Source organism: Periophthalmus magnuspinnatus, chromosome 16, assembly GCF_009829125.3.
Source record: "Periophthalmus magnuspinnatus isolate fPerMag1 chromosome 16, fPerMag1.2.pri, whole genome shotgun sequence".
NCBI classification, from domain to species: Eukaryota; Metazoa; Chordata; class Actinopteri; order Gobiiformes; family Gobiidae; genus Periophthalmus; species Periophthalmus magnuspinnatus.
In genome coordinates, this window is record NC_047141.1 from 23922140 (window position 1) to 23947572 (window position 25433).

The window sequence follows — 25433 nt, forward strand, 5'->3', positions numbered from 1 at the left end:
ATTCAAATGTACTCATCTGGCAAGGAGTTATATTTGTAGAAAGTCACAAAATCTTTTATAACATTATGTTTCAATTCACACTGAAATAAAAGTTATAGGAGTTGAATTTGAATGGTCAGATGTTAATGCAGCTAATATGATCTGTTAGGTTAATGAAAGTAATGTAAGCAAATGTCAAGGCCCAAATGTCACAAACTAATACACAATTTATTCAAAATACATTTGGCAAATTCATGAACACATTGTGGTAAAATGTGAAATAATCAGTTAGGGTGGGCAAAATAAAGCGGCTGACCTTTATTCTGAGAGAGCAGCCTTTTCCTGTAAATAATGTTACATCGTGTCCCTGTTTGCTTCATATATGATGTGAAGAAAACTTCCCCAAATTTGGATTAAGACAGTGTAGGAGGAAATAATCTTCAAATTAGAAATCATTAAGTTTCAAGGTTCAATGGGATCTCTAGAATGCCGATTTGGGTGGACTGTGCCAGAGTGGAACGCCCTGGGCAGTACCTGCAGCAGGGGTGCAAAAACATACAATTAATCTTAATTACAGAGAAGCAATAATGCTTAAATGTAAATGTTCAAAAAGTCACAGTTTCTCTTGTAAATAAGTTGCACTGCAGAAAAGGCCAGAAGTGAAATTGGAACAGTCTATTCCATATTTCAGCGTTTCTGAAGTCAGTCCAGCTTCACCTGTTCTCTCCGGGCACCCACCCAGCAACCGTCAGTACCCACCTGACCAGCTCCTAACACCGCTCTGCCTTGGCCTGCGGTGGGCACGCTTCCTGGTGCAGCTGCCACCTGCCCAGTCCTGGCCTTTTCTGCATCAATCCTTTGCAGCCAGTGCCAAGTGCCCAGTCCGCTGGAGTGTGCCCACAATAATCTGCATGCTCTGCTGTCTGTAAGCATTCATTTAGACGCAGGCTGATATTTGACACTATGAGCAGTGCCGACGCGGTGCTGCCCACAGAGATGCCATTCAAACAAAGATAGACGTGTGGAGAAAAAGGAGCAGACATAAAGCAATCACTCCACAGGTGGCACTTTCTCATTAAGCGCAAAGAGAAATAGGGACAAGAGCTTATGGAGCACTCCAGGAAAGAGCAACTTTTCCAACCTCAGACTGGGAAAAATGCCCTGGAATGCTGCTTAAACTCATCATTTTCACTTTCAAACTCAAGAATGAATGATGTGTTTGTGCTTAAACAAACAAGCTAAAGTGTGACATATTAAAACAATAACTTAACCACTAACATCTGTACCTTTGTTACAGTCCAAAACTCACTAGATTTTGTTGCAACTTATAACGTCCTAAACTAAAACTAAAACTATTCAGAAAAGGTCAAATTTTGTCTTATCTCCTTTTTATAGATACTTCAAATGGTTCAAATTTAAAACCCACTAGATTTTGTTACAATTCTTAGTATTCAAGATATAAACAACCTCTCATTATAACAGGTGCTCAGGTTATCAAATCCCAGGAACTTACCCACTTTGTCCATTCTTATTCATCTATAAATAAGAGCTGAACACTGCAGTGACGAATATGACCTCTAGTCTAAAAATGATTCCGTTAAATGTCGCTGTCTGCTTTTAACTGCTATAACACTTGTATGGAGTTACGTAACCTCCACGAACTCATCTTTTTACTTTTTTGTGCAAACTCTGAAAAGGATGCCTATACATTAGTACGGCTGGTCCTTATAACACATTAGGAACCTGCCAAAGCAAAAACAGATTTTAATTGAGTCGGGCTACATGGTAAACAACTTATATCTTGGAGCCAGATCACAATTTAGATTTTATCATGATTCAGTGACACTCTGTATTCTTCCACTGTGTTTAAGACTTAAATCAGGTCATCTAAAACTTGTACTTCGCTGCGATTGGTTAAATCCATCAGAGACTTACCAATTGGAGAAGTGGGTGGGGTATTAAATAGAGAAATCATGAATATGACGATATCACCAAAACAGCAGATTGACAGAGATGGGACCATGATTCAATTTTTATCACCAGCCCAGCTTTAGATTTTAAAATGGGTGAATTATCTTGCTTTGTGCAGAATGTTGATTTTGGATCTCGTATATTTTCAAACATAACAGAAAAGCCCATATGAGTTTTGAGTTTTTCTGTGGTCTCCTGGGGTCTAATCAGCGCGTCTGTTTGTGGTGCAGAGGGAGAGAGGAGGAGATTGGAAAGTGCTCAGGCGATTGTGTGCTTTACCAATACGACAAGGATGGCGGCGTGTTGCAGCTACGTGAAACCAACAGAAAACGGTAGAAAGCAAAAGCCTTGTTTAAAGTGATTAGCCACACCTCCGTCACAGCACTTTGAGCACAGACCTGCTGTCTCTCCTCAGGGAACACCATTCTTTTACTTTTCTTCTTTGTGCGCCTTTTACTTCCCTTATTTACATAAAAATCCAAATTATACCAGCCAAAAGACTGTATTTACTTTCTGTCTTGAGGTCAGAGTATTCTTCACTATAGATCCAGAAAACAAATTTACAACAAGTACTGAGACCATGGCTGCAAGGACTAATCAGACTGATCATTACTTACTGATTATTGAATCAATCGATAATTAATCAATCATCATAATCTTGTCTACTCAGTCTCATGCCCTGTGAGGAGAAAAGATGTTTTACCTCAAAGACAGTGTACATCAAAATAGGTCAAGAATATGCTGAACATGAAACAGATTTTTAAACATTGTTTTTGGAAATGTTCACGGTAGAGGTCGGTTGGCATAAATTCTAAGATCTAAAGATTGAAGATTGATAAAAAAAAAAAAAACAAAAAAAGATATTTAAACTGAGCAGTGAGATACAGAGTAAGGCTGAGGAATGCTATTGACCTGGCAGATCGACCAAAAGGGTGGACTTTCCACTGGCTTCAGTCTTCAGTTCTTCAGATCCAGACTCTCAGCTGATCAGCTCTTTCCACTTCCACAGAATTATCTCTCGCCAAGAAAAAGAAACGCCAGTGAGTCTGATGAGTTTCTCATGTGCACCGAAAGGAAAAACAATATGTCTGAATACAAAAATCAGCTCAATGCTTACGGAGCACAGGCAACCAGCAGGCCTCCAGAGCGCCATGTGTTTTCATTGGAAAGCAAACTCAAAGTAGGACTTTCAGTGGATGTAAAACTCCAAAAGCATGGATAAAAGGTGTGCAGTTGTTGCTTTTTTAATGTATTAAGATATGCGCAAAAGATTGCGTATTTTAGTGAAATCGTCATAATTCTCCAGAATATCACACGCTGTTTCTGTGACAGCTCCACAGGTAGAACTCAGCACAGTCCAACATTTAGTTTGACTCAAAGAATACAGAGAATAGTCGCTTTGGGCCCACTCTGTACAGTTCATTTCTTTGCAAAATTCTGCAATTCTGCTACTGAAGACATCCTATAAACTCTGAGACATATTTTAGTGCTGAACAGGGACATTCTGGCACATGTACAGAGAGTGCAGGAGAGGGCTACATTTGTTATGTATGGCTGCTAGCCAGAGGAGAACTGTCGCCCATGCTAATATGCACTGTTCATTCGGGCTGCTTAAACTTCTTATCACTAAATGGCACAGACGAGCGTAGTTACATTCTGATTGACAGAGCTTTTCTTTTCACTTGATTTGAGACGAATGATTGTAATTAATAAAAACAATCAAGAACTTGTATAATGTTTGCTTTAAGTAGTGCACTTTGATTTGCAAAGAATTCCCACTTGGCCTCTGTGCAAAAGCTGAAACTAATCTAGAGTAGGAGTGCCTGTGGCAGACTGTGATCAGCTGTGTTAAAGGAGGCTATAACCTTAGAGTTAACTATACTAATATTAGAGACAGGCGAGCCTCAGACTACCCAGCCCAGTATCCATGTGCCCCATGGGTGATCTGTACTGATGGACAGCCCAGGGCTTCTCCATGGCTCCTGGTGCTCAGCCTCATGTCCAGGGAGCAGAGACTGGAGCAGAGAGAGACTGGAGCAGAGACTGGAGCAGAGGAGGACTGCTGCCCATTTACTGCCATTTTATTTTGACGGGTTTCATCATCCGACTCGCATCATTTTCAATTAAAATTCCCAATGATAAAACACCACTTGGAGCGACGCAGTCTGTACTCACTGATTCATGAGCGTGTATGTATTTTTGATTACACAAATTAAAAAGATGTCCTACTTTTCAACAGTTTAGAATTCCCTTTTGAATGTCCACAATGATGAAAACAGAAAACTGAAACTGGGTGAATGGCCACGTCAAACTGAATGAAAAGATAACTGATGAGGATTTTCCGATATTTTAAATCAATAATTATATTTCTTCTTAGAATCATGTTCATATTCCACAATGAAGAATAAAATAAAACACAATAAAACATGAGCTATATAAGCCGTCCAAGTAGGCCTCGTTTAACATTTACAAGCTCATTATCCAGTTCAACTAAATTAGTTCAGCTCTTAATCTGAGCAGAGGTAGGTTTAAGATTGAGAGATTAGAGATGGAAATACCAGAGAACACCTGGTGTTTGAAGATTTCAGTCTGGGTTGTAATAGTCTCAGTAGTCTCAGTATGCACTCATGGTCATCTGCACTGTAGGCTGCAGCTGTTGAGTATTTTAGTAATTGAGTAATCTATTGATTATTTACTTAATGAAGTAATCTATTATTTTTTACCTTTCATAAAATATCCTTAAATGTATATAAGGGGTTGTTTATTTAAGTTATATTTCATAGTTAAAACAAAGTAGTGTTACTGTTCTTAGCGCACATTTATTCTTAATTGCACATCCACATGTTCCCAGAACAGAAACTTATATGATAGACCAGATCAAAATGTCCCTAGAATATTTATTATTATCAATTTACTATCACTGTAGTGTAAACAGGCCACATTAAAAGTGAACTACAGTTACAGTTCCTATGAATTCATTTCATAAAAAATAAAGTTTTGTGTCCCATCACTGTCTGCAGCACTGAGGTAGAGTCATTTTTGCAGCTCTAGCTGAACAGATTTGTTTCCATGGTTTCACATGGTTTTAACTAATTATAATAATCAAATGAATCATCAAGGCAATAAAATAAGAATCAAAACTTTTAGATATCGAATTACTTGATTTACTCAATTTAATAATTTCATCCCTTCTGCACTCAGCTCTAAAAGGTGCAATATGTAACTTTCCAGGTGGATAATCTGGTACCTGTGGTGGTTTCATTGCCAAAAAATACCCTGAAAAAAACACACTCTTACGGGTGCGCCTCTCCGCAGATCTGACAAGTAGCATGGTTGTGCCACCTGCTTGTCTCCTTGGCGAGAGATTTGATTGCATATAGAACATTTTAGGCAAAGCAATAATATCTCCATTTAGACAAGCAGACACACTCTTCAACTGAAAAGTTACATAGTGCACCTTTAAAATATAGGTGGAATTGTTGCTATTGATTTTCTCAATGATTAGTATCTTCATTTACAATATGAGCGGTGTTAATATCATAATCTGTGTTGTTATGTAGTTCTATCTGCCCTTGAATGCCATTGTAGAAGTCTATTGGTCTCTATTGTTTTGTCATTATGGTCCATTGTCAATATTGTGGTGTCACGGCGTCTGAATGCTAAGCTGGACCGCCACACAGCCTGGAAATGTCACTGATGCATAACTATCAGAACCAGCAGAGACAGCCAAAGTCGGCTCACTTCCAAGAGTCATTGCTCAAGGTTAATCAAACTAAATGATTGTGTCTCAAAAAGCATGTCTTAAAATTAGAGGAGTAACTATTCATCAATCACTTCTTATTTGCAGCGTTCCTTTATACTAAGAAAAATCTTCATTTGTCCCACACTGAGGAAATGACTAGTGCATCACAGAAATCTTAATTAGACAAAAGTTTCAAAAATGATTTGTTTTTCCACTAAATACGAGCCTTGGTGTAAGCCCAGTTTAGATAGCAGTACAAACATTTCAAACTTGACACTAAGGATGCAACTTGAAACACAATACCAATTTTCAATACAACAGTGATAAAAAACAACACTCTTTTAATATAATAGAATGAATTTCAACCCAAAATAATTTAAAACTGCTATATGACTATTCAGGAAATGTCCAGCTTTGTCCTTTTGTGACTATATACTTCTTCCAAAATCAATTGTTCGCTGGGCTGTCATTTTTGTGTTTAGTTTAACAAATGGGATACTGTAAATTGACTATTATAGTGAGAGCTATTTATGCCTTTCTGTCACTATAAATGCATTATGAGTTTATAGAGTTTTTTATAGACTTGCTCCTTTTTGAAGCCTCTGGTGTTTTGTTAAGTTTGATGATTGAGTTTATGACATGTTCAGATGCACAGCCCTTGAGGTTACATGCTGTCTGGAAAAGTCAGCAATTTGAAGCTAATCAGTAAAAAGTGACTTCAGTGTTCAGTCGAGCATGTACGGCAGGCAGGCTTGTTGACAGAATTTGGCTAAGAAAAACTCTAAACTGGGACTAGGTTGGGGCTACGTCCATTCTATCTTTTATTAGTTCGAGACAATAGAAAGCAGATTCATTACTAGAGATGGGCAATATGCATGTTCATGATAGCGAACAGATGTTTTTTTTCTTTCGTTAGAGTTAAACTGGCTATGCTACACTGCTGAATCATACCTGTATCACCGAAAAATCTGAGAACAATGTAAGTTAAGAGGAGTGGGCGTGAATGGAAGGTAGGGGAAAAGCACTCTATATACAACTTTGACCATGAATGAGAAGAGGAAACAATTATAACATGGTCAAAAGCTCTTAAAAGTTTCACATTTTGCATGATCTCTCCTTCAAGTCTTTCCATCATTATATTTCTATCATTATTGTGTATCACAGTATGACTCACCAAACCACATCAGCTGCATGCTCCTGTTCTGATCTAACAACAATATGGCGCAGAGGTGAGGGGCCAAAGTGGCATAGAGAGTGGGGGACTGCCTTTAAAGCCTGAAGCTAAGTAAATGTAATGTAAAGGCAGGCTGGAGAGTGGGCCCAATGGGGGGGGGGTGAGGAACGTCAGTACTTTCACTTTGCATCAGCATCAGATTAAAGCTGCAGAGAAAAAAGATGGAGCAGAGATTCCAGGGGCTATGGGTGGCAAAGAAAGTGGGAGAGGAGAGAGAGAGAGAGAGAGGGGAAGGGAGGGGTGGTAATCCTGAAGTCAACGCTGCCACTGCACATAACAGAGGGTGGGTGTGCTTTAGGGAGTACTTGCAGAGGGTTTAAAGCCATACATCTAATGATAAATCCATGTGTTCAGAGCAGTCCAAACAGAGACCTGGGGCGATAAAAGAACCCACTGGAGCAAGATGTATTTTTCATGGTTTTCTATTATTTCTATGCACAGTGCAAGAATGTGGAAATAAAAGAATTGATTAAAAATGCTATACAGCCCATTGCCTTGAAATTTAAACTTTTAATGACAATGCTTCATACTTTTCACACGTAGCTTGGAAATAGACAAAGAAAAGTTAATATGGAAGGCAAATCGATACAGTTATAGCCTAGTATATGTCCTCCATGTTGATTTTCAATAAAAAAAAATCTTTAGTACATCCCTCAGAGGCTCAGTACCAGTGTATTCATTCATATAGGCCAAGGCTGTGGATGGAGTCTCAAATCTATACACAGGTCACATAAGCTCTAATAGTTACCTACGTGAAACATCAGCCAAAACTGAAAATATATTCACAGCTCAAAATTAGAGATGTCGCAGTCTCAGTGTTAGTGTTATGATTGTAATGAGAAGAAGCATCATGATTTTCCAATTATTCATGATTATTGACACCAAACAGTGAAATCCATAATACACTTACATTCACATTCTCAGATCTCCATTCCGCTAGAATGTGGCTTTATGAAATCAAACTTTCTGAATCATAAAGTTCATAAATATTTTAGTATCTAAAATGATCACAATTATCTTTTTTTTTCCAATTATATAGTGACCTGAATACTGAAATTATCATGAACCTAATAATTTTTCTAAATGACAACATTTGAATATGACCTCTTCGCTGGCTGGATGGAAACACTCTGAGGGTGGAATTAACCTTGTGATTCATTCACTTAAACTCATGCTTAGCCAGTGTTGTGGTAAAACCCAGGTGTCCTGACCAGTCCTGCCGCAGCCAATTGGGGCCAGTGGGTAAAAAGGGGCGGGTCTCTAAAGTGGCTGCTTAAATCTTTACCTCCATTAATCACACTTTGCACGCCTGCGGCTCACCGAACAGTGTGACAGTGACAGCGAAGAGAATGATTAATACTTAATGCAGTGTTTAAGAGAATGATTTATGCCATCTGTTAGTGGACGACATGCTGCAGAAGTTGGCTTTACCGCTCACACACACTTGTCAGCAAGGATTAGAGGAATGATACATAACTTAATCTCGAGAGCGCCCAGTCACCTCCAAAATTAGAGTTTTGACCATGCACACCGGGGGGCAAAGCTGAGCATGAGAAGGGTGTGGGTGTGCATAACCTCAGAACACATTTAATTGGAGCGGGCCTGGAATGGTCCAGGACTAAGCAGGCGTTGCATTAATCGGTCCAATGCTGGGTCAGTCATTACCACCTCATTCGGGGCAGCCTAATACAGTGCACACCCATCTATTTTATACTGCCATTCCAATCGGAGCCACAATAGACTCACACTTCTTAACATGGTTTAAGATTGCTATATTCTAAACCGCCCACACAATGTAAAATGCACCAGGAAATGGGATAGAAAGGGTAAAGACATTCTGCATGCAGTCCTGGATGGCAAGCAAACCCATGACACAAAATGAGCAACAATAAATCACTGCACTACCTAGAAGCACATACATGACATTAATCTGATCTATCCCCACATAAACTGCAGATGAGCCACCAAGCCAAGCTACATGTCAGATCTGTGGAGAGGTCAGTTTATAGAGAGAATTTTTCGGTGACGACAAAAAACATAAACTACCAGGACCCTACACTCAAACCTTCACATAGTCTACCTTTAAAAGTTTACTTCAAAACTGCATTATTGGCAATTATAACAAGAATCGCAAGAACCACCATGTGAGATACTGTAGTTTAGTCTCATCTTTGTCCAGTTCCCTTGCTCCCTTTTTTCCCCATGAACTGAGTTGCACTGGGTTATCAAAAGGTTGAAGTTGAAACTCAAAATGTTTTCTGAGGTGTGGAAATGTCTGAGAATAACTGACACCACAGTCCATATCTCTCAAAGCCAATAAGGAAACCCATTTCAGCCCCTTGTATCAGTGATCTAGAGCTGGATTTAAAACAGCCAAGGGTTAAAAGTGCGGTTGATGTGCACTATATACTGCAAAGGTTTCTATTTGGCGTTCACCTGATTTGAGCCGGTATTAGCTCCACTGCAGCACCAGATGGATGGACTCTTAGTGCTCAAGCTACAAGTGCTTTCTCAGATTTACTTTATGATACAGTGCAACAATGGGTTTAGAGAATGAAAGGTTTCCATTTGAGTCGCAAGTATTTCCAGGAGTTGGTGTGTTGTTAGACGCCTTAAAATAAAGGTTCACATCCATCAGTTTTACTACTACTACCGCTACTTCTACTAGTACACCGTGAAACATTGAGGTATTACGGCTGTTGAAAAGATGTTATGTGGCTGACCTGGTAATTGGACTAAAATTACGCTTTGGTTAAAGTACTGAAGAATGTAAAAATACACATGGGGTTGGTCATTGTATCAGAATCACAATACAGTTCAATATTGAAAAATGACATGATATTTAGAGCTATGTGTCTATGTGTATCAGGGTCTTCAACAGATGATTCAAAAAGGATAAATATGAATATAACAAATTATAATATATCCAAGAGAGATACACGTTTGTATTTTTATTTTCAAATATGAGAAGTTATTTTGTGAAGAACAAATTGACTTTAACTTGTGTCCCGGGCCTCACTATAAAAACATTTTTATATCAATATTGGCAAAATTTGGTTAGGCTTAGTCACAACAACGAGACACATGTTGGATATTGGTATCAGCTAGAAAAATCCATGGGATCATCCTCTGCTTTTAGGCTGGAGTGTGAAAAGCTAGATTGATTTTAGTGTGGTTGTGTGCGGTCTCTAGATGTCAGCAGACAGGCTGAATAAGAGGAGATTAGACATTCCACTATCATTAGAGACCTGCTCTTTTCATCACGAGAGAGTAATCAGACCAGGAGACTGCACTGCTGTCTCTGAGTGTACACAAGTATTTGTCAAGGTCATGACATCCACCGACTGTAACAAATACTTTAAAAGATGGGTATTCCACTGGAAGGCAAAATACTTAACATACCTATCAAAAACAGTAAGTAATGGATTGTTCTCAGTAAGTACATACCTTCTTTGTTACTGAGGTCAAACTATTTTAATGTCGCAAGTGAAAATATATCAGTAAATATGCCTTTTTGTTTCATTTTTTTAGTTTTGTTTATTGTTTATTTTTATTCGGTTCAATTGACATCTGGATGACGAAGAGAGTTTATAGCTACTGATATGTATAATTCAATTGAAAGTTCACAGCAGTTCTTCACAGCTTAATTGCAGATGTGCATAAAAACTATTATTATTATTATTATATATATAATGACAAAAGCTTCACAGATGCATAATCTCAAGACAAAATTGTAAATGAGCTACATGTTATCACTGCCTTCCTGTCCCGTGTCTTTTTTCCTCTCTATTCACAAAGTATTTACATATTCAAACAAACTGTCAAAGCCCCAAAACAAACAATTTGTTATCCGCATGAGTTTGCATGGTTAAAAATACTCTGCATCTCATCTGCATATAAAGTGTGAGTCTATCGTCGGCGCAAGGAGGATTTTCCTGCTCCCTCACTGTTCTTCACAGGATTCAGATGACAAGGTGAACACAAGGGTAATCAGGCTGCATGGTCACTGCTTTGAGTCGGTCTGCTCCAAAAGCCACTACATTAGGCTCACATTTGACGATCAAGCCGAGACTTAATCAAAAAATCACTCCTTTATCGCCACTTTGCGCAATGAAAGGCTTGTCAAAAACTTCGCTTTAGATTAGCTTTCATAAAATCAGCCACTGTTTCATGGCCAAAGTTTTAAAACAATATTCTGCTGTGTCCGTTACTCGCTGTCCCGGAGTGAACTTGTGCTCAATTTAAGAGGTCAGCAAAAGGCCAGAACAGACTTATCCAAAAATCCACTTAAAATACTGGAAGATCTTTCTACCAACAAACAGGCAAGTATGTGGGTGTAGTTGGTTTGCAACATGAAAAAGAGATACTGTCAAATTTAAGAATGGAAAAAATAGGATGAAATCATTATTTTTGTGCAACTGAAATTAAGTTTGATCCTTTATCACAATGAGAGAAATTTCATGTTTCAAAGATACTATCGTTGATACTACTATACTTTAACAATCCTCATTAAATGAATACAAAATTTAATTCAAATCCAGATCTGATCACTATATCTTTCCATTTGCAAGCTGTATGCTTTAATAAGAGATCAGATTAAAGCTTTAATAAGAGGTCAGGTTTGCTTATGGGCTGATATCTCTGAACTTCCACTAATGGCAAATTATGACCAGATTTAGTTTAATAAAATCTGAAAATTGTGTTCTAATCGATTCTTATTGACTCAAAAGTTGTAAAAAATCTGTCAAGAGTTTGGCAATTGAGAAACATTTGCATTGACAGGCTGTGGCATATATTCAAATAGTGAAAATATGGAGTCTACATATTGAACATGAGCGCACCCGGGGCTAATTGCCAAAGGTTTAGGTCTCTGAATTTAATTTAGAAAATGGTGTGCTGTGTAAGCTGTTCAATTTGATGTTGTTGGCCTATTTAACCTGTATTGGAACAACTCTCATCTGTCTGAAAATAGAAAACAAGCAAGGGAAAAAAAGTTAGCGAGTGGCAAGATTGTTATTACACAAAATTACCCTGCAGGAGTAAACAGCAGGAATTATATATGGAAACACAAATGTCAAACAAGGGGAACCTTACCCTAGGTATCTTCTATTATAAACTGTCACGGCTCATTAGCACTCAATTAGATGTTAGCATGTAGCATTTGAATACCACAGGTAGACTGCCCTCATGCAGTTTTCCCTTAGTTAAATTTCTCTTTTCTTCAGTGTGAAAGACATGATGTATTGCTGTATCTTAGCTTCCTGACTGATTGACAGATATGGTAAACCGTAGAAGTGGTTGGCTGTTTCTCTATTGCTCCAGTCTTTGAACATAAATACTTTCTAGCATTTTGCCCCTGGCAGTTTTAGCCCGCTACAAACACTACTATTTGGCAGTCGGCACACAAGGTCTACTCCAGGTGGAGACACAACTCTTCACAAATGTAAATTTATGTACGCCTTTCTCCAATCTTCACTCCTGATTGGGTTACCTCCTCTGCACCTTTGCTTATTATTACCGATGATTAACTGTGTTTTCAGCCTGGTTGCCCAATGAAGAAAATCAAGATTAGTATACAGCTAACCTTGAGGGTGCTCCTAGCTTCTGACGACTCCTTTGAAACATTAACCAGCACTGCCGACCTGTGCACATACTGTAATAAAACCTGTGCTAACATCTTATCGAAGACGATGCTTTCTTCACAGCCAATTAAAGGTAAATGCCAGCGCTGTACTTTTATCTGTAATTCTGGAAGTGGCCATCACAATTACTGGGCCCTAGAGAAATCACTGCTTTAGATAAAGAAATAAGGGTCCCTCGTTCACAGCATTAGTGTGTGTCTCTGTGCATTAAAGTTGTTTTTCTGTTTCAGCCTTTTCCGTGCACCACGCTCAGAAGTATATGCAGAGATGACAGTGTGCCAGTTAGGACATTAACGAACTCATCCATTGTGAGATGTGTGCCAAAAGTGACTCACAGTTACGACTAATAACTGTGAATCGCTGTTGTTTTAACGTTTTTTGACAGTACAGTTCTCGCTGTTGGGTTTATGCCAGTTTACTGTATTAACAGAGAAAATGGATCAACAAAAATCTTCAGTTTGGCAGGATGAGAGACTCCTAAAGGTATTAAAGCACAGATCAGAAAAAATGCATAATTTTCTTAACAGTGTGCGCTTTGGCTTGAGATGGCTTACATATTTGCTTTTCAATGGCTGAGAAAGAGCTTAAGATTTTTTGTTAGCAATGGCAGAGGTGGGGGCTGTGCAAAAATCAGGAATCTATGTAAATAAAGAATGTTTAAAAAAAAAAGTATACATATTTATTCCTTTTGCAATTTGATGACAGCTAAAAAGTCAATAATGAAATGTGCTGTGTGTTTTATTATCACCCACCACAATTTTGAAAGTATTTCCGACAGTATATAGCTCATTATTTGCATAATATTGTTTCAGTAAATGTAATTTGTTGAAATTTTACATTGCGTTGGCTGATGCTATGATGACATTTTTATATGGCACACTATTTAATTAAAGCACTGAAATGACTGAGAATAATAAATATGTAACAAAGATTGTGTAGTTTGGTTATTAGCATGTAACATTAGGTCTAAGCATCCCCCTAAATTACGTAAATCCTAAGTGTTTTCTTATTTGCATATTTTCGCTTCCCATTAAAGTGACTCACAGTTTTGTTCAGCCCGTTATCACTTCATTGCCTCAAACTGGGTCACCATATCTCCAGACACAATTACAGGCGAAAACCTCAGCGAGACAAATCTGCTGTCAGTAGTCGTGCCACTTTTATGTATGAACCGCGAGCTGTCAGCGGGGCCCGGCACTCCGATAAAAAATGGCCAAAAGGTGCAAAGGAAGTGCCATGGATCATCCGGCGAGCCCAACAGGTCGATGGAAGACAAACGTATGTAATAAGGCCGTGATGAACCCCGGCAGTCCCTCTTGTGGGGTCCTTTAACAAATGCGATATTGACTACAGATAGAACAAGTCAAAGAAACCCAGGCTTTGAAAGACTGGGGTAGGTTAAATTATTGATCTAGCAAGGCTGTTTGTACATAATGACAGGAGAGAGGCATAACTGACACGCAATTCTATACCACACTTGATATAGAGAAAATCATTAAAACAACTGAGTAATCATATGGCATGGAGAAGGCTCGATGCAAGGAAAATGTGTATTGAGTGGAAAACAATAAGCGAAAACATGTTAAGGAAAACTAAAAAGTATCCATAACAGGAAAGCCACGGATGCCGATAAAATTAATCCTCAGGCAGTCTTAGTTCAATTTACTTAAAGCATAAAAACAACCAAAGTCTTACCAAAGCACTGAATAACAATAAACATAGAACATCCAAAAGGAAACAAGTATATGAGAATCGCTTTACAATTTTATGCACTATTCATTCACTCCACACTTGGGTGACTGTAAGTTCATAGCCACAGCTGCCCTGGTTTAGGCTGATGAAAGCAAGACTGCCAATCTGTGCCATCAGCCCCTCCGATCACCAACAATCACACTATCTTCATACAGGGGAGGTGGGCAAAGTGTCTTACATAAGAATACAATGACAGTGTGCACAAGAGCCACTGTCGTCCCAGTACAGCACTGGTAGTTTTTTTTCCCAGTGGCCTCCTATCCCATTACTAACCAGGCCCCAACTCTGCTTAGCTTCAGAGATCAGGTCCCTAATTCTTGGTCCAAAGAAACTGCCTTCCATTTGGTTATAGGGCACCCCACTTAACCTCCTGTTTCACCCTTCCATTAAAATGAAAAATAAAGCATTTGTTTTGTCTTATTTTATTAATAAAAAGCTACACACAACCAATTAGCACCATAAATGAATCTCAGTGCTAGATATGTTGCTCTCCCTTCGCCATAAACCTATTGTTTACAACTGTAACAATGAGCTCTGGTGCACTCACACACAGCTTCATAACCTTTAACAAGCTGCTTGTAAAAACATATTGTTAAAACTTTCTTTATGGAGCACGTTACTGTAGACTTTGTAAATGTGGGTTACACTGATTTATTTCAAAGTGTATTGTAGTTTATAAATGTGCACTTACATAAGTTACAGGTAATGAAGACAAAATACCAAAATTACTTCCAAATAGATTATTAATGTGTTGGCTGTGGATATAATGTAAAGTGCAGCCTGTGTAGTGCTTGTGGGAGAGTTATCAGAGCCACTAACAATAAGTCAGGACCACATTAAAGCCCATTTCATCTGCAGTTATTCATCACAGTTTCAGTAATATTAACTACCACTGTGCAGTATGGCCCATGACTTATGGAGCTCTTGGGTAAATTACAGACGCCACACAGTTGACTAAAGCAGACTGTAGGTTGGAGTGGCCTCTTCTACATTTGAGTACATTTATGAAAAAAAATAACACAACTGGTTTCTGAATGCCAGTATAAATTAAAATAACTAATTATGCACATATTAATGAACCAGCTTGTGTGTGCCTTTTTAAATCACCCTTCTCTACAGCAGATATACTACCACTTGTGTTTACTTTGTTTTACACTAATAAGCAATTAAAAAGTAAAGTCCTGAGGTTGTTTGGTTCAACTTTCAGAACGTGTACTTGTTAACAGTGAGATGAAGAACAATTATAAGTTCTTTATCTAAGGCCAACACACTAATGCTGTAAGTAATCGCAAAACTAGAAGCTCCCTGAAATTAGTTTGCCAAGTCATAGACCTTATCTCTCTATTAAAATGTTGTGGAGTTTTAATTCGCTACAGGCATTGTACACTGTTGTTGTGTCATTGTGCAAGACATTTCATCTCCCTTGCCTGTCTTGTGTCTTATCAGCAGATGTGAATCTACTAAATTAAACTGTTTTGAGAGGCTTGTAATTGTAATTACAGTAAATAAAAAGTAGCTTGTTCTATGTAAGGATAGAAATTTAAGTAGACTATATATAATGCTTTTTATTGTATCCAAAATATACAATCTCCAATAAAATTTGAGATTGCGGTTGTAACTTATATGGTCAACTCTATAAGTCTTGTTTTACAAATGCTTCCTCTCTCCTCTTTCTTAATGTTCTGTCTTGTCATATAAAACCTTACAGGCCAAATATATTTAAAAAATGAAAATACTCTTAGTCATTGCATTTAGTACAGAAGACAGCATTATGTTTGCTCGTACTGAATCATACTTGAGCTAATTTAATACAGAGAGCTGGCAGTTGCTGGAGGTAGTGTCAAGTGCAATGTTTATGATTAGCAAAATGTAGACAGATGAGAGCCGTAGTGTTGCATCCAAAATAAACTTGGTGGACGACTACCGTGTTCCCAGGTGCCGGTTGGATTTGTGATGAACAATTCTCAAAATAACAGTGGGATTTAAAGGAGATAACACCTACTTTATTTATTCCGGTGGAAAAGTTACTGCACATTCAAATTTCCACTGATATCGATTTACCAAAGCTCAGCTCTAAAAACAGAACAGCTTCTTTTCTACTACTACTACTACTACTACAAGAAATGGTTTAAAGGCATATATTTATTTTTCTTTCTATGAAAATACTACATATTTTGCATTTGTAAGATCTAAATGGAGGTTAACAATTGACTCACTACTAACATACAAAAATAAAGTTAGGTAAATGCATAAGAATTGCAAATGTTTAATCATTATTGGCAATCATAGAGTTTGTACTGAAATGTCAAATGAAGGACAAAGGAGAGTAGAGGCAGAGCTATTAAAATGCAGTATATATTTCATCAGCAAAAAGTTTATTTAGTGTTAAGCTGCCCTCATAATAAGTCACCAAGTTTCTTTTAGTACAATCTTTTTCATTTACACAGGCTTAGGATCGGTGTGAAAAACAAACTGAATCGTATACCTTTTGACTGGCATTTTAAAATGTCTAACTGTGAGACGATGCATTGAACCAGACTTTCACACATTTGCCCATTAGCTTTGCAACAAGCCTACACCTGTTTGTGCGTATCTGTTTGCATCAGTGTTATCAGACAGTGCATATATTTAGACATGCTCTGCAGTGAGTTTGCGATGGAGTGGTGCATTGTGTGATAAATGTCCTGTTTTGGTGCTGACAGAGCAGGTCCTGGAAAGCCCGGGTGTCCCATGGGTGGGAGGCTAATCACAGCCGTTTCTCTGGAGTCCTTCTTCCACCACATGACAAACAACTGCATCACCCAAGTCAAAATATACACACCAACGCTCAATTTTACCCCTGCCAACTAAACCAACTAAGGAATGTGATGTTCAATAAGCCAAAAGAAAAAAATCTAAGGAACATCTTACTACCACACTAATATTCATTCATATATATTCATTTATTAACCAAGATTTTGGTTTAGTCTGAAAGAGTGAGTTCAGAGTCTCATCTCTTTACATAACTATATCTGACATTTTACCAATCAAAATATTTTTGTGTAAAATGATGCATCCCTAGAAAAAAGCAAATTGGTTGTGGAAACAAAACCCCTTGTCAACTTTTCATTACCGTACAGTTAATTACCTACAAGCCCCAGAGAATTGACAGCGACCGCTGTGAATCACTCTCAGACTATTCTCTGCTCATCCTTTTGACAATATTTACATTTGAGATCAGAGCTGATACTGCGTGTGGACACAGTTCTGTTTAACAAAACGTTAATTATGTAAACTCGAACAAAGCAAAGCCCCCTCTCTCTGCCCTCATATTTTCCTTTCATTTTTTTTTCCTCCCCAGACTTCGCTCTCACATCCCACAAATCACAAGTGCACAGCCGACTGACACACAAAGTGCAGTAGAGCAGAACACATCTGGCAACACAGCGCGTCAATCTCATGCTGCTCGCCATGGCCTTGCAGGAGATGACACCACTCTGGCCTTTTCGCAGAGCTGCTGTTTGATTTGAGACTTCTCACTGGATACAAGAAGGGAGCAAGAAGATAAAATACAAGAGATGTAGAAATTTGGAGAGTGGGATGAAAGCCGGGATTTGACACATTTGATTCCAGCAAGAATGTATGCATATGAAAAGAAGTGAGAAAGGGGCTACTAACAAAATCTCTATCTTCAGCAAAAAGGAATAAAGCAACTCCTACAGTGTCCTGATACTGTAGTGGCTTAAGACATGTAAAGTTCCCATTTCTCCGTCAAGAACATGTCATTGTACGAATGAAAATAATAGGAGGAAGACGGTGTAAATAGGACCCCATGTGAACATGGAGCCTGAGGGTGTGTAGGGGGTGGTGCAGTGTCAAGTGAATGGAAGTAAATGGAGCAGTCCCTGAAAAGAAACAGACTTGACTTGTCATAATGGTATTAGCACCTCTTCAACGCCTGGCGCTCACTTTTCTGCCATGTAACAATGGCTTTGCTGAGCAGGGTTAACAGAAGCTGAGAGAGAAGGAAGCATGGCACTACACTCTGGGAGATCTCAGTTTAATATTAAAGGTGTGTGCTTCCACATTTTCAAGGTAAATAAGCTCCTCTAGACACCAGGCCCAGCAAGACTTTCTCCAACACTGTAATTCACTCCATTTCATTCATACATAGTACACTACCTAAAAGGGGTGCACACAATTAAATCAAAAATCACAATTTGAATGGACGCCTGTCTTCTGAATAACAGCTGTTAACCCTGTAGTTTAGATCACTACAAAATTTTGATGGATCAGATATGGGCTTCTAAGATAAGATAAGCAGATATCCCATTTTGGTCTATATATTGGTATAATTATTGGTATAATTGTTGGTTCAAACACATTTTGAAATTCATTGTGGTAAGCTACTATTGTAGCCACAGCTGCCCTGGGGTTGACTGACAGAAGTGAGGCTGCCAATTTGCACCACTGGCCCCTCCAACCACCACCAACAGTACGGACATAACCACTGTGGTACTAACTAGACCCAGCCCTGCTTAGCTTCTGAGATCTGGCAAGAAGTATTTGACAAGGAGGTTCGGCCACAGGTGTGTCCTCATCTCAGGTATGAATAGTCATGTGACATATCTATGAGATTAGTGTCAAGACCAGGAAATGTTCAGTTCAGTTTAGAGACAGAGGGAGAAGGACCCATTTAAATGACTATTTCAGTGTGAAAATATAAGTGTAGAGACTGCACTGGGCTTTGGTGAGTAGCATTGTCACAATATCAAATGTTGGACTGGATTGAAATGGATTTACGATTACTGACGCTATGACTAAACAACACTGAAATCTTTCAGTTTCATTTCTGTTATCTAACATGTTAAGGTATGTGATCTGGTTTATGAAATCAAAGGTTCTGAATGATAATGTAAACTTGGAGTCGTGTATATAATGGTATATAGGTGGTATATAATAACAATTGATTTAAGAGATTTCTGTTATAGCAGTAGAGAAAGTGAAAGCAGCTTGTTATAGTGGAGGATGGGACCCATGATTGTGTAATTCTAGGTAAAAACTTAAATGTGCCATCTCACCCTCACCTAGCCCCTTCCCCTTCCTCTCACTTGGCCTTTGTTCAAGATCACCAGTGCCCTCTTTGGTCTTCTTTAGTCTGGCCAAAGCTGGCACACTATCACACAGCAGCAACATAGATCTAGTAGCATCTAGTGGTGTTGTGTGAGAATACTACAGGGAAGGGTTGGCCAATTACAAATGGTAGGTTTAAAATGGCAGATCAGATGAAACCAAGGGACTTACAAGTAGGGCTGTAGTCTTTTAGCTGATTAATCGGTTTATGATGTTATAGATGACCAAAATTTCTATTTTGGTCGACTGTAATAGTCTGTTTTGAAGGATTTTAGTCTTTAAAAGAGATAATAGCTGCAAAAGCAAGGTATGTGGCCATACTGAGACCACTGGGAATACCAGGTACCACAGTGGGGCAGTGTCCTTAGGCAAGACACATTGCCCAGTATGAATGTGGTGTGTGTGAGTTATGGAGGTAGTCGGATTAGATATTTAATGGCCTGGGGAGTTTTGCCATGCCCCCTTCTTAAGTTTAAGGTTCACTTTATTTTTCCCTGTAGAGAAATTTGTTCTCTCCATTTGACCCATACTTCAATGGCAGTGGGGCATCTCCACAGTGTAGTGCCTGGGGACCCATCTCCATGATCTTGTTGCTAGGCTTGGTCAGGATTACCATAGCTACACATGTTTCTGGTTGATGGGGGCAACCGGAGTGCCCGGAGGAAACTGAATGATGATTTTACTGAGATGCTTTCAGTCGTATGTACAGACTTTGATGGTTTAGTCATTACAGGTGATTTTAATATACATGTGGATAATGTGTTTTACATAAACACTAAAAAACTCAGTTATGTCCTTGAAACAACAATCCTGGGATCCCTGTTGTTCAATCTCTACATGCTCTCCCAGTAGGCCTGTTAATATACAGCAATAATGTGTCCTACCACAACTATGCAGATGACACTCAGATCACTGGCAGCAGGTGAATATGGACCAGTAGATTCACTCTGCCACTGCATCCAACAGATCAGTGTGTGGATCTAAAACAACTTTCTCCAGGTAAACTCTGACAAGACTGAAGACATAGTCTTTGGCCCACAGAAACAAAGAGAAAATGTCAGCAGTCACCTCCAGTCTCTCTCTCTAAAATCTTCAAATCAGGCTAGAAATCTAGGGGTAATAATGGACTCAGACTTGAACTTTAACAGCCACATCAAATCAATGACATCTGCAGCTTTTTACTATCTAAAACACTGCAAAAATATTCAAAGGTATACTGCCAAAACCAGACTTGGAGAAACTTATCCATTTGTTAGGTTCAGGGCATTTGTTTTCAGTAGATTAGACTACTGCAACGTCCTGCTCACTGGCCTCTTCAAGCGAGTGTTAAAACAGCTGCAGTACATCCAGAACGCTGCTGCTTGGGTCCTGACTAGAAAGAGGAAGTACGAGCACGTAAGTCCTGTGCTCAGGTCTCTGCACTGGCTTCCTGTGGTTCAGAGAATAGACTTTAAAGCAGTACAAGTCTCTCCATGGCCTAGCACCAAAGTACATCTCCGACATGTTAGTGCCATATGAACCATCTCTGAGGACTTCAGGGACTGACCTCCTGCTGGCGTGCAAAGTCAGGAATAAACATGGGGAATCAGCGTTTCAGTTTTATGCAGCTAAAACCTTCCTTAAGATGTGAGATAGGCCTCTGCTTTGACGTTTAAATCCAGGCTCAAAATTCTGTTAAGCTATGGATATGACTGAAAGGTTTTTATTCTGCACTTTTCTCCTTTAATGTTAATTGTATGATGATTATTTGTGATTATGTTTTGATTTGTTGTATTGTGATTTTAATGTCTTTCCTATTCTGTAAAGCACTTTGAATTACCTTGGGTATGAATTGTGTAATACAAATAAACTTGCCTTGCCTCCCAGATACGGGAAGAACATGCAAACTCCATGCAGAAAGGTCCAGGCGTCTCAAGGATTGAACCCAGAACCTTCTTGCTGTGAAGCGTGAGTGCTAGCCTTTCAGCCACCATAACTAGCTAACTAACTGATTGGCAGGACACATCTTTAGTCGACTAAGAATTTCTGATTACAGTCCTACATACAACATTATTAAAAACAACAACCAAATTAAATCTACCTTCATCACCAAGTGAGTAACATTATTAAAAGGAGTTACTGTTGGTTTACTTCTTCTACATTTGAAGTCAGGTTTATCTTATATCTTAGAAAAGAAACCTGGTCATGACTAGAGGTTTTGGTGAAGACTTTGTGTTTAGTAATATAAAGCACTGACATTTTTTTTTTTTTCTTTCTTTAAATGGCTCTGAAAACATGCTGCAATAACAAATTGTGTTTGGTCTCAATGTGGTTTTAGATTTAGAAACAAAATGGCTTCCAGGTTGGAGGAGGACCTGACCTGTCCCATCTGCCGTGAGCTCTTCAGAGATCCTGTGGTTGTGTCCTGCAGCCACAGCTTCTGCAAAGTTTGTCTAGAGAACTGGTGGAGGGACAAACCCATAAAGACCTGTGCAGTTTGTAAGAGAAGGTCCTCAAGGGATTTTCCTCCTCTGAACCTGGTTCTGAGGAACCTGGTGCAGACGTTTGCAGAGCAGAGAGAGCACACCCCTGCAGAGGATCATCTATGCAGTCTTCACTCAGAGAAGCTCCGGCTCTTCTGTCTGGACCATGAGGAGCCGGTCTGCCTAGTCTGCAGAGACTCCAGGATTCACAAAGACCACAGATTTAGTCCCATCGAGGAGGTGGCTGAGGACCTGAGAGAACACCTGAGGAAGTCCATCAAGTCTCTACGAGACAAACTGCAGGTACAGGATTTTCACCATTCTAACTGTCTTTATGTTAATGTTTCAACTTGTCAGTATACATGTAACGACCTTCCCAGGACCTTCTTGTTAAGAGGAGAGAGTGCTAACCACTAGTGTCTGCCGCCATGTGGAGCCTTCCAGCTCACACAGACCACTATCAGAGCACACTTACTACTGATCAGAGGCTGAACTGTGTTCACTCACATTCATCGCAATAATGTGTCAGAGACCCCACAGACCAGAGGGCTGTTTCTGTCCGATTCACTCTTGACCCTTTCTGTGCAGGTTCTGACTGGGAAGAAAGAGGAGTTTGAAGACACAGCGGTTTATATCACAGCCCAGGTACAACAAACAAAGGCACAGATCCAAGAACAGTTTGACAAACTGCACCAGTTTCTGCTGGAGGAAGAAGACTCCAGAATTAAGGCTCTAAAGGAGGAGGAGGAACAGAAGACTCAGAGAATAAAGGACAAGATGGTCGCTGTGAGCAGAGAGATGGAGGCTGTGTCAAAGACCATCGCAGAGACAGAGGAGGAGCTGAGGGCCACAGACACCTTCTTCGTGCTACAGTACAAGTCTACAGTGGAGATACTGCAGGACCGCACCCTGGTGGAGGAGCCGCAGATGGAACCTGGAGTTTTGATAGACCAGACCAAACATCTGGGAAACCTGGGGTTTAACATCTGGAGGAGAAGATGAGGAGACTGGTGAAGTTCTACCCTGTCATTCTGGATCAAAACAGTGCAGACCCTGAACTCATGCTGTCTCAAGATCTGAGTTCAGTGAGGTGTGGAGAGAGACAGAGGCTTCCACAGAATCCAGAAAGAAGTAAAGACCACATTGTATTTGGATCCAAAGTGTTTAGATCAGGGATTCACAGCTGGGACGTGGAAGTCGGGGACAGTAAAAGTTGGTCTGCAGGTGTGACTGGACATGTTTTGAGAGAGGAAAAGACTGAGACTGGATGTTGGTTTATAAACGTGATTAATGGTAAATATTCAGCTTATTCTCACCCAGATACAGACAAACCATTATCTGTGATGAGTCTGCAGAGACTGAGAGTGAAGCTGGACTTTGATAGAAGAACACTGACCTTTAGTGACCCCATCATAAACACAGATCTGAGCACACACACATTCACAGACACATTCACTGACGGGCTAGTTCCATATTTTTTCACAGACGACAACATTCCCCTGGAGATTTTACCAAAGGACATCACTGTAAAGTGTAAATACTGAAACTTAAAAAGGGGGTATTATGTAAGACTTTTTGGAGTCTTCTACCATAGCGTTTCCTCACCAAAAACATGCCTGAAGAGATATATGTCTTCCATGCATATTTGAGTCTTGAGCTATCTCTTCTGGGCTCTAATCTTTCTTTCTTTATCTTTATTTATACAGGGGAACCCAATGAGAGTACTTGGGCGCTTCGAGCCCTCCTTACGGTTAGGAGTATGATCCTAAACAAAGCTCAGCCCACAAGCCATGCTCCTGCATGGCAGCAATAAAAGCAAAATACAAAGCAATACACTAAAAGTTCACAAACCTAATGTGATGTGCAGTAGTTTCATTAATGGGATGCGTGCTGATTGTAATGTGATAGCGCTCTGAAGGGGAAGTGACTAAGCACAGGGAGCAAAGCAAAACAAAATGAAACTAACATGTTAACACATTGTTTTCTGCAAATATAGCAATTTCGAAACAATAAAAGGTAACATGCTGATCTAAATATGTGATGTGTTAACTGTTAGTAACTGATAAAAATGTAATACCCCCTCTTTAAGGACTCAGTTTTTTAATATGAACCATCAGAATTGTGGGACCATTCATATGAAGAAAGAGTTTTTGACTTGTTTGAAACAAGTTGTTCATTGCTTTCTAAAATCACGGTAAACTATACTATCCAAATTAATCATCATCAACTGCTTGTCTTTAAGGAGAAGTTATTGCTTTGCCTGTAATGCTCTACAGTATGGCATCAAACTCCTTTATCTTGTATGTATTGGTTAGTTAGATTACATTTGGTAGTGATGTGCAATAATAGAATTTTGAACCGGTACTGATAACCAATAATTTGATGATGAATTTCATAGATAATCAATAAAGTAAAACCAATCACACATTTTAAATTAACCAGATTTTTGAAGTGTAAAACCTTTTTTATTTATTTGTTTTAATATGTAGGCCTAAATGTGACTAAAGCAGAACATATAATACATATAAAGCCTTAAAATATGACATTTACAAATAGAAAGAAACAGTATTGGATTGTAGCCTGCTAATAAGCTCACTGTAAATTCATTATAGACTTCCTATGTCCTGATGTGTCATACAGACCTACCTTAATTCTTCTTGACACATTCTAAATGCTGTTTTATTTTGTTATTTTCCTTATTATAAAAAATATGCTTCAAATAAGTTGTATTCTATGTGTGAGTTTCATGCTTTATGCCACACAGAGAGAAAGGGGCGGGTCTGCAGCACCGTGACTGTTCCTTTAACACAAGATGAATTCTGAGCGACAAGTTTAAAGCAGCCACTGTTTATTGTGAATAAAAATGGTGAATAAAAAGTTACCTGAGAAAGGCAGAAACATACAGTCGTGTACAAAGTCTCTTTGCATTGGGCACATGTTTTCTTGTCTGCACACGGAACACATGGCCACAGTGGCCTCGTCAGAGAAATTACTTGAATGAAATGTTTAGCGTTTAGCATCTTAAAATCACTATTGGTTCAACTGAAGATTCAAATGTGTCATAACTAGGGATGCACTGATAATGATACTGGTATCGGATATTGGTTCTAAGATATCAGTTGAGTTGATATCCCATTTTCATCTATAAATTGGTGTAATAATTTACTGGCCAGTGTTGGCCTAAAACACCTTGTAATATTGTACCTGTTTGTTTTTTTTCAAAGCTGTTCTGTACTTTAAATGATAAATAACAGTTAGAAAACCCGTTTGGATTTTTTTTGTTTTTTTGTGTTTAAAGAAAATAAATAATATTTTTAGCTTCTGCACTGGTATTACATAATATTGACCATCGGCAGATACTTAAAGCCAAAGCACCAACATCGGTATCGGAACAGAAAAGGCTGGATCAGTGCACAGAGGACAGTACCGCTGACATCTATCGTTGCCCTGGGGTCTGGAGAGAAGCCAGTAATATGTAACTGTATATGTAATTATTGAAAAAAACATTTTATTCTGGTATGCTTCAGCAGGACAAGTCA

General features: G+C 38.9%; 2 protein-coding genes across 3 annotated transcripts in view; one reads left to right on the plus strand and one right to left on the minus strand.

Annotated features, from left to right (window-relative positions):
• Positions 1 to 25433, minus strand: part of ptprub (protein tyrosine phosphatase receptor type Ub) — a 156300-nt gene that overhangs the window by 111699 nt on the left and 19168 nt on the right. The gene's annotated exons all lie outside the window — the stretch shown is intronic.
• Positions 21706 to 24311, plus strand: LOC117383329 (E3 ubiquitin-protein ligase TRIM35-like). Its single transcript, XM_055227878.1, is given in 3 exon segments — positions 21706 to 22197; positions 22483 to 22884; positions 22887 to 24311. Coding segments are annotated over 3 exon segments (1389 nt in total). The 5' UTR covers positions 21706 to 21762; the 3' UTR covers positions 23439 to 24311.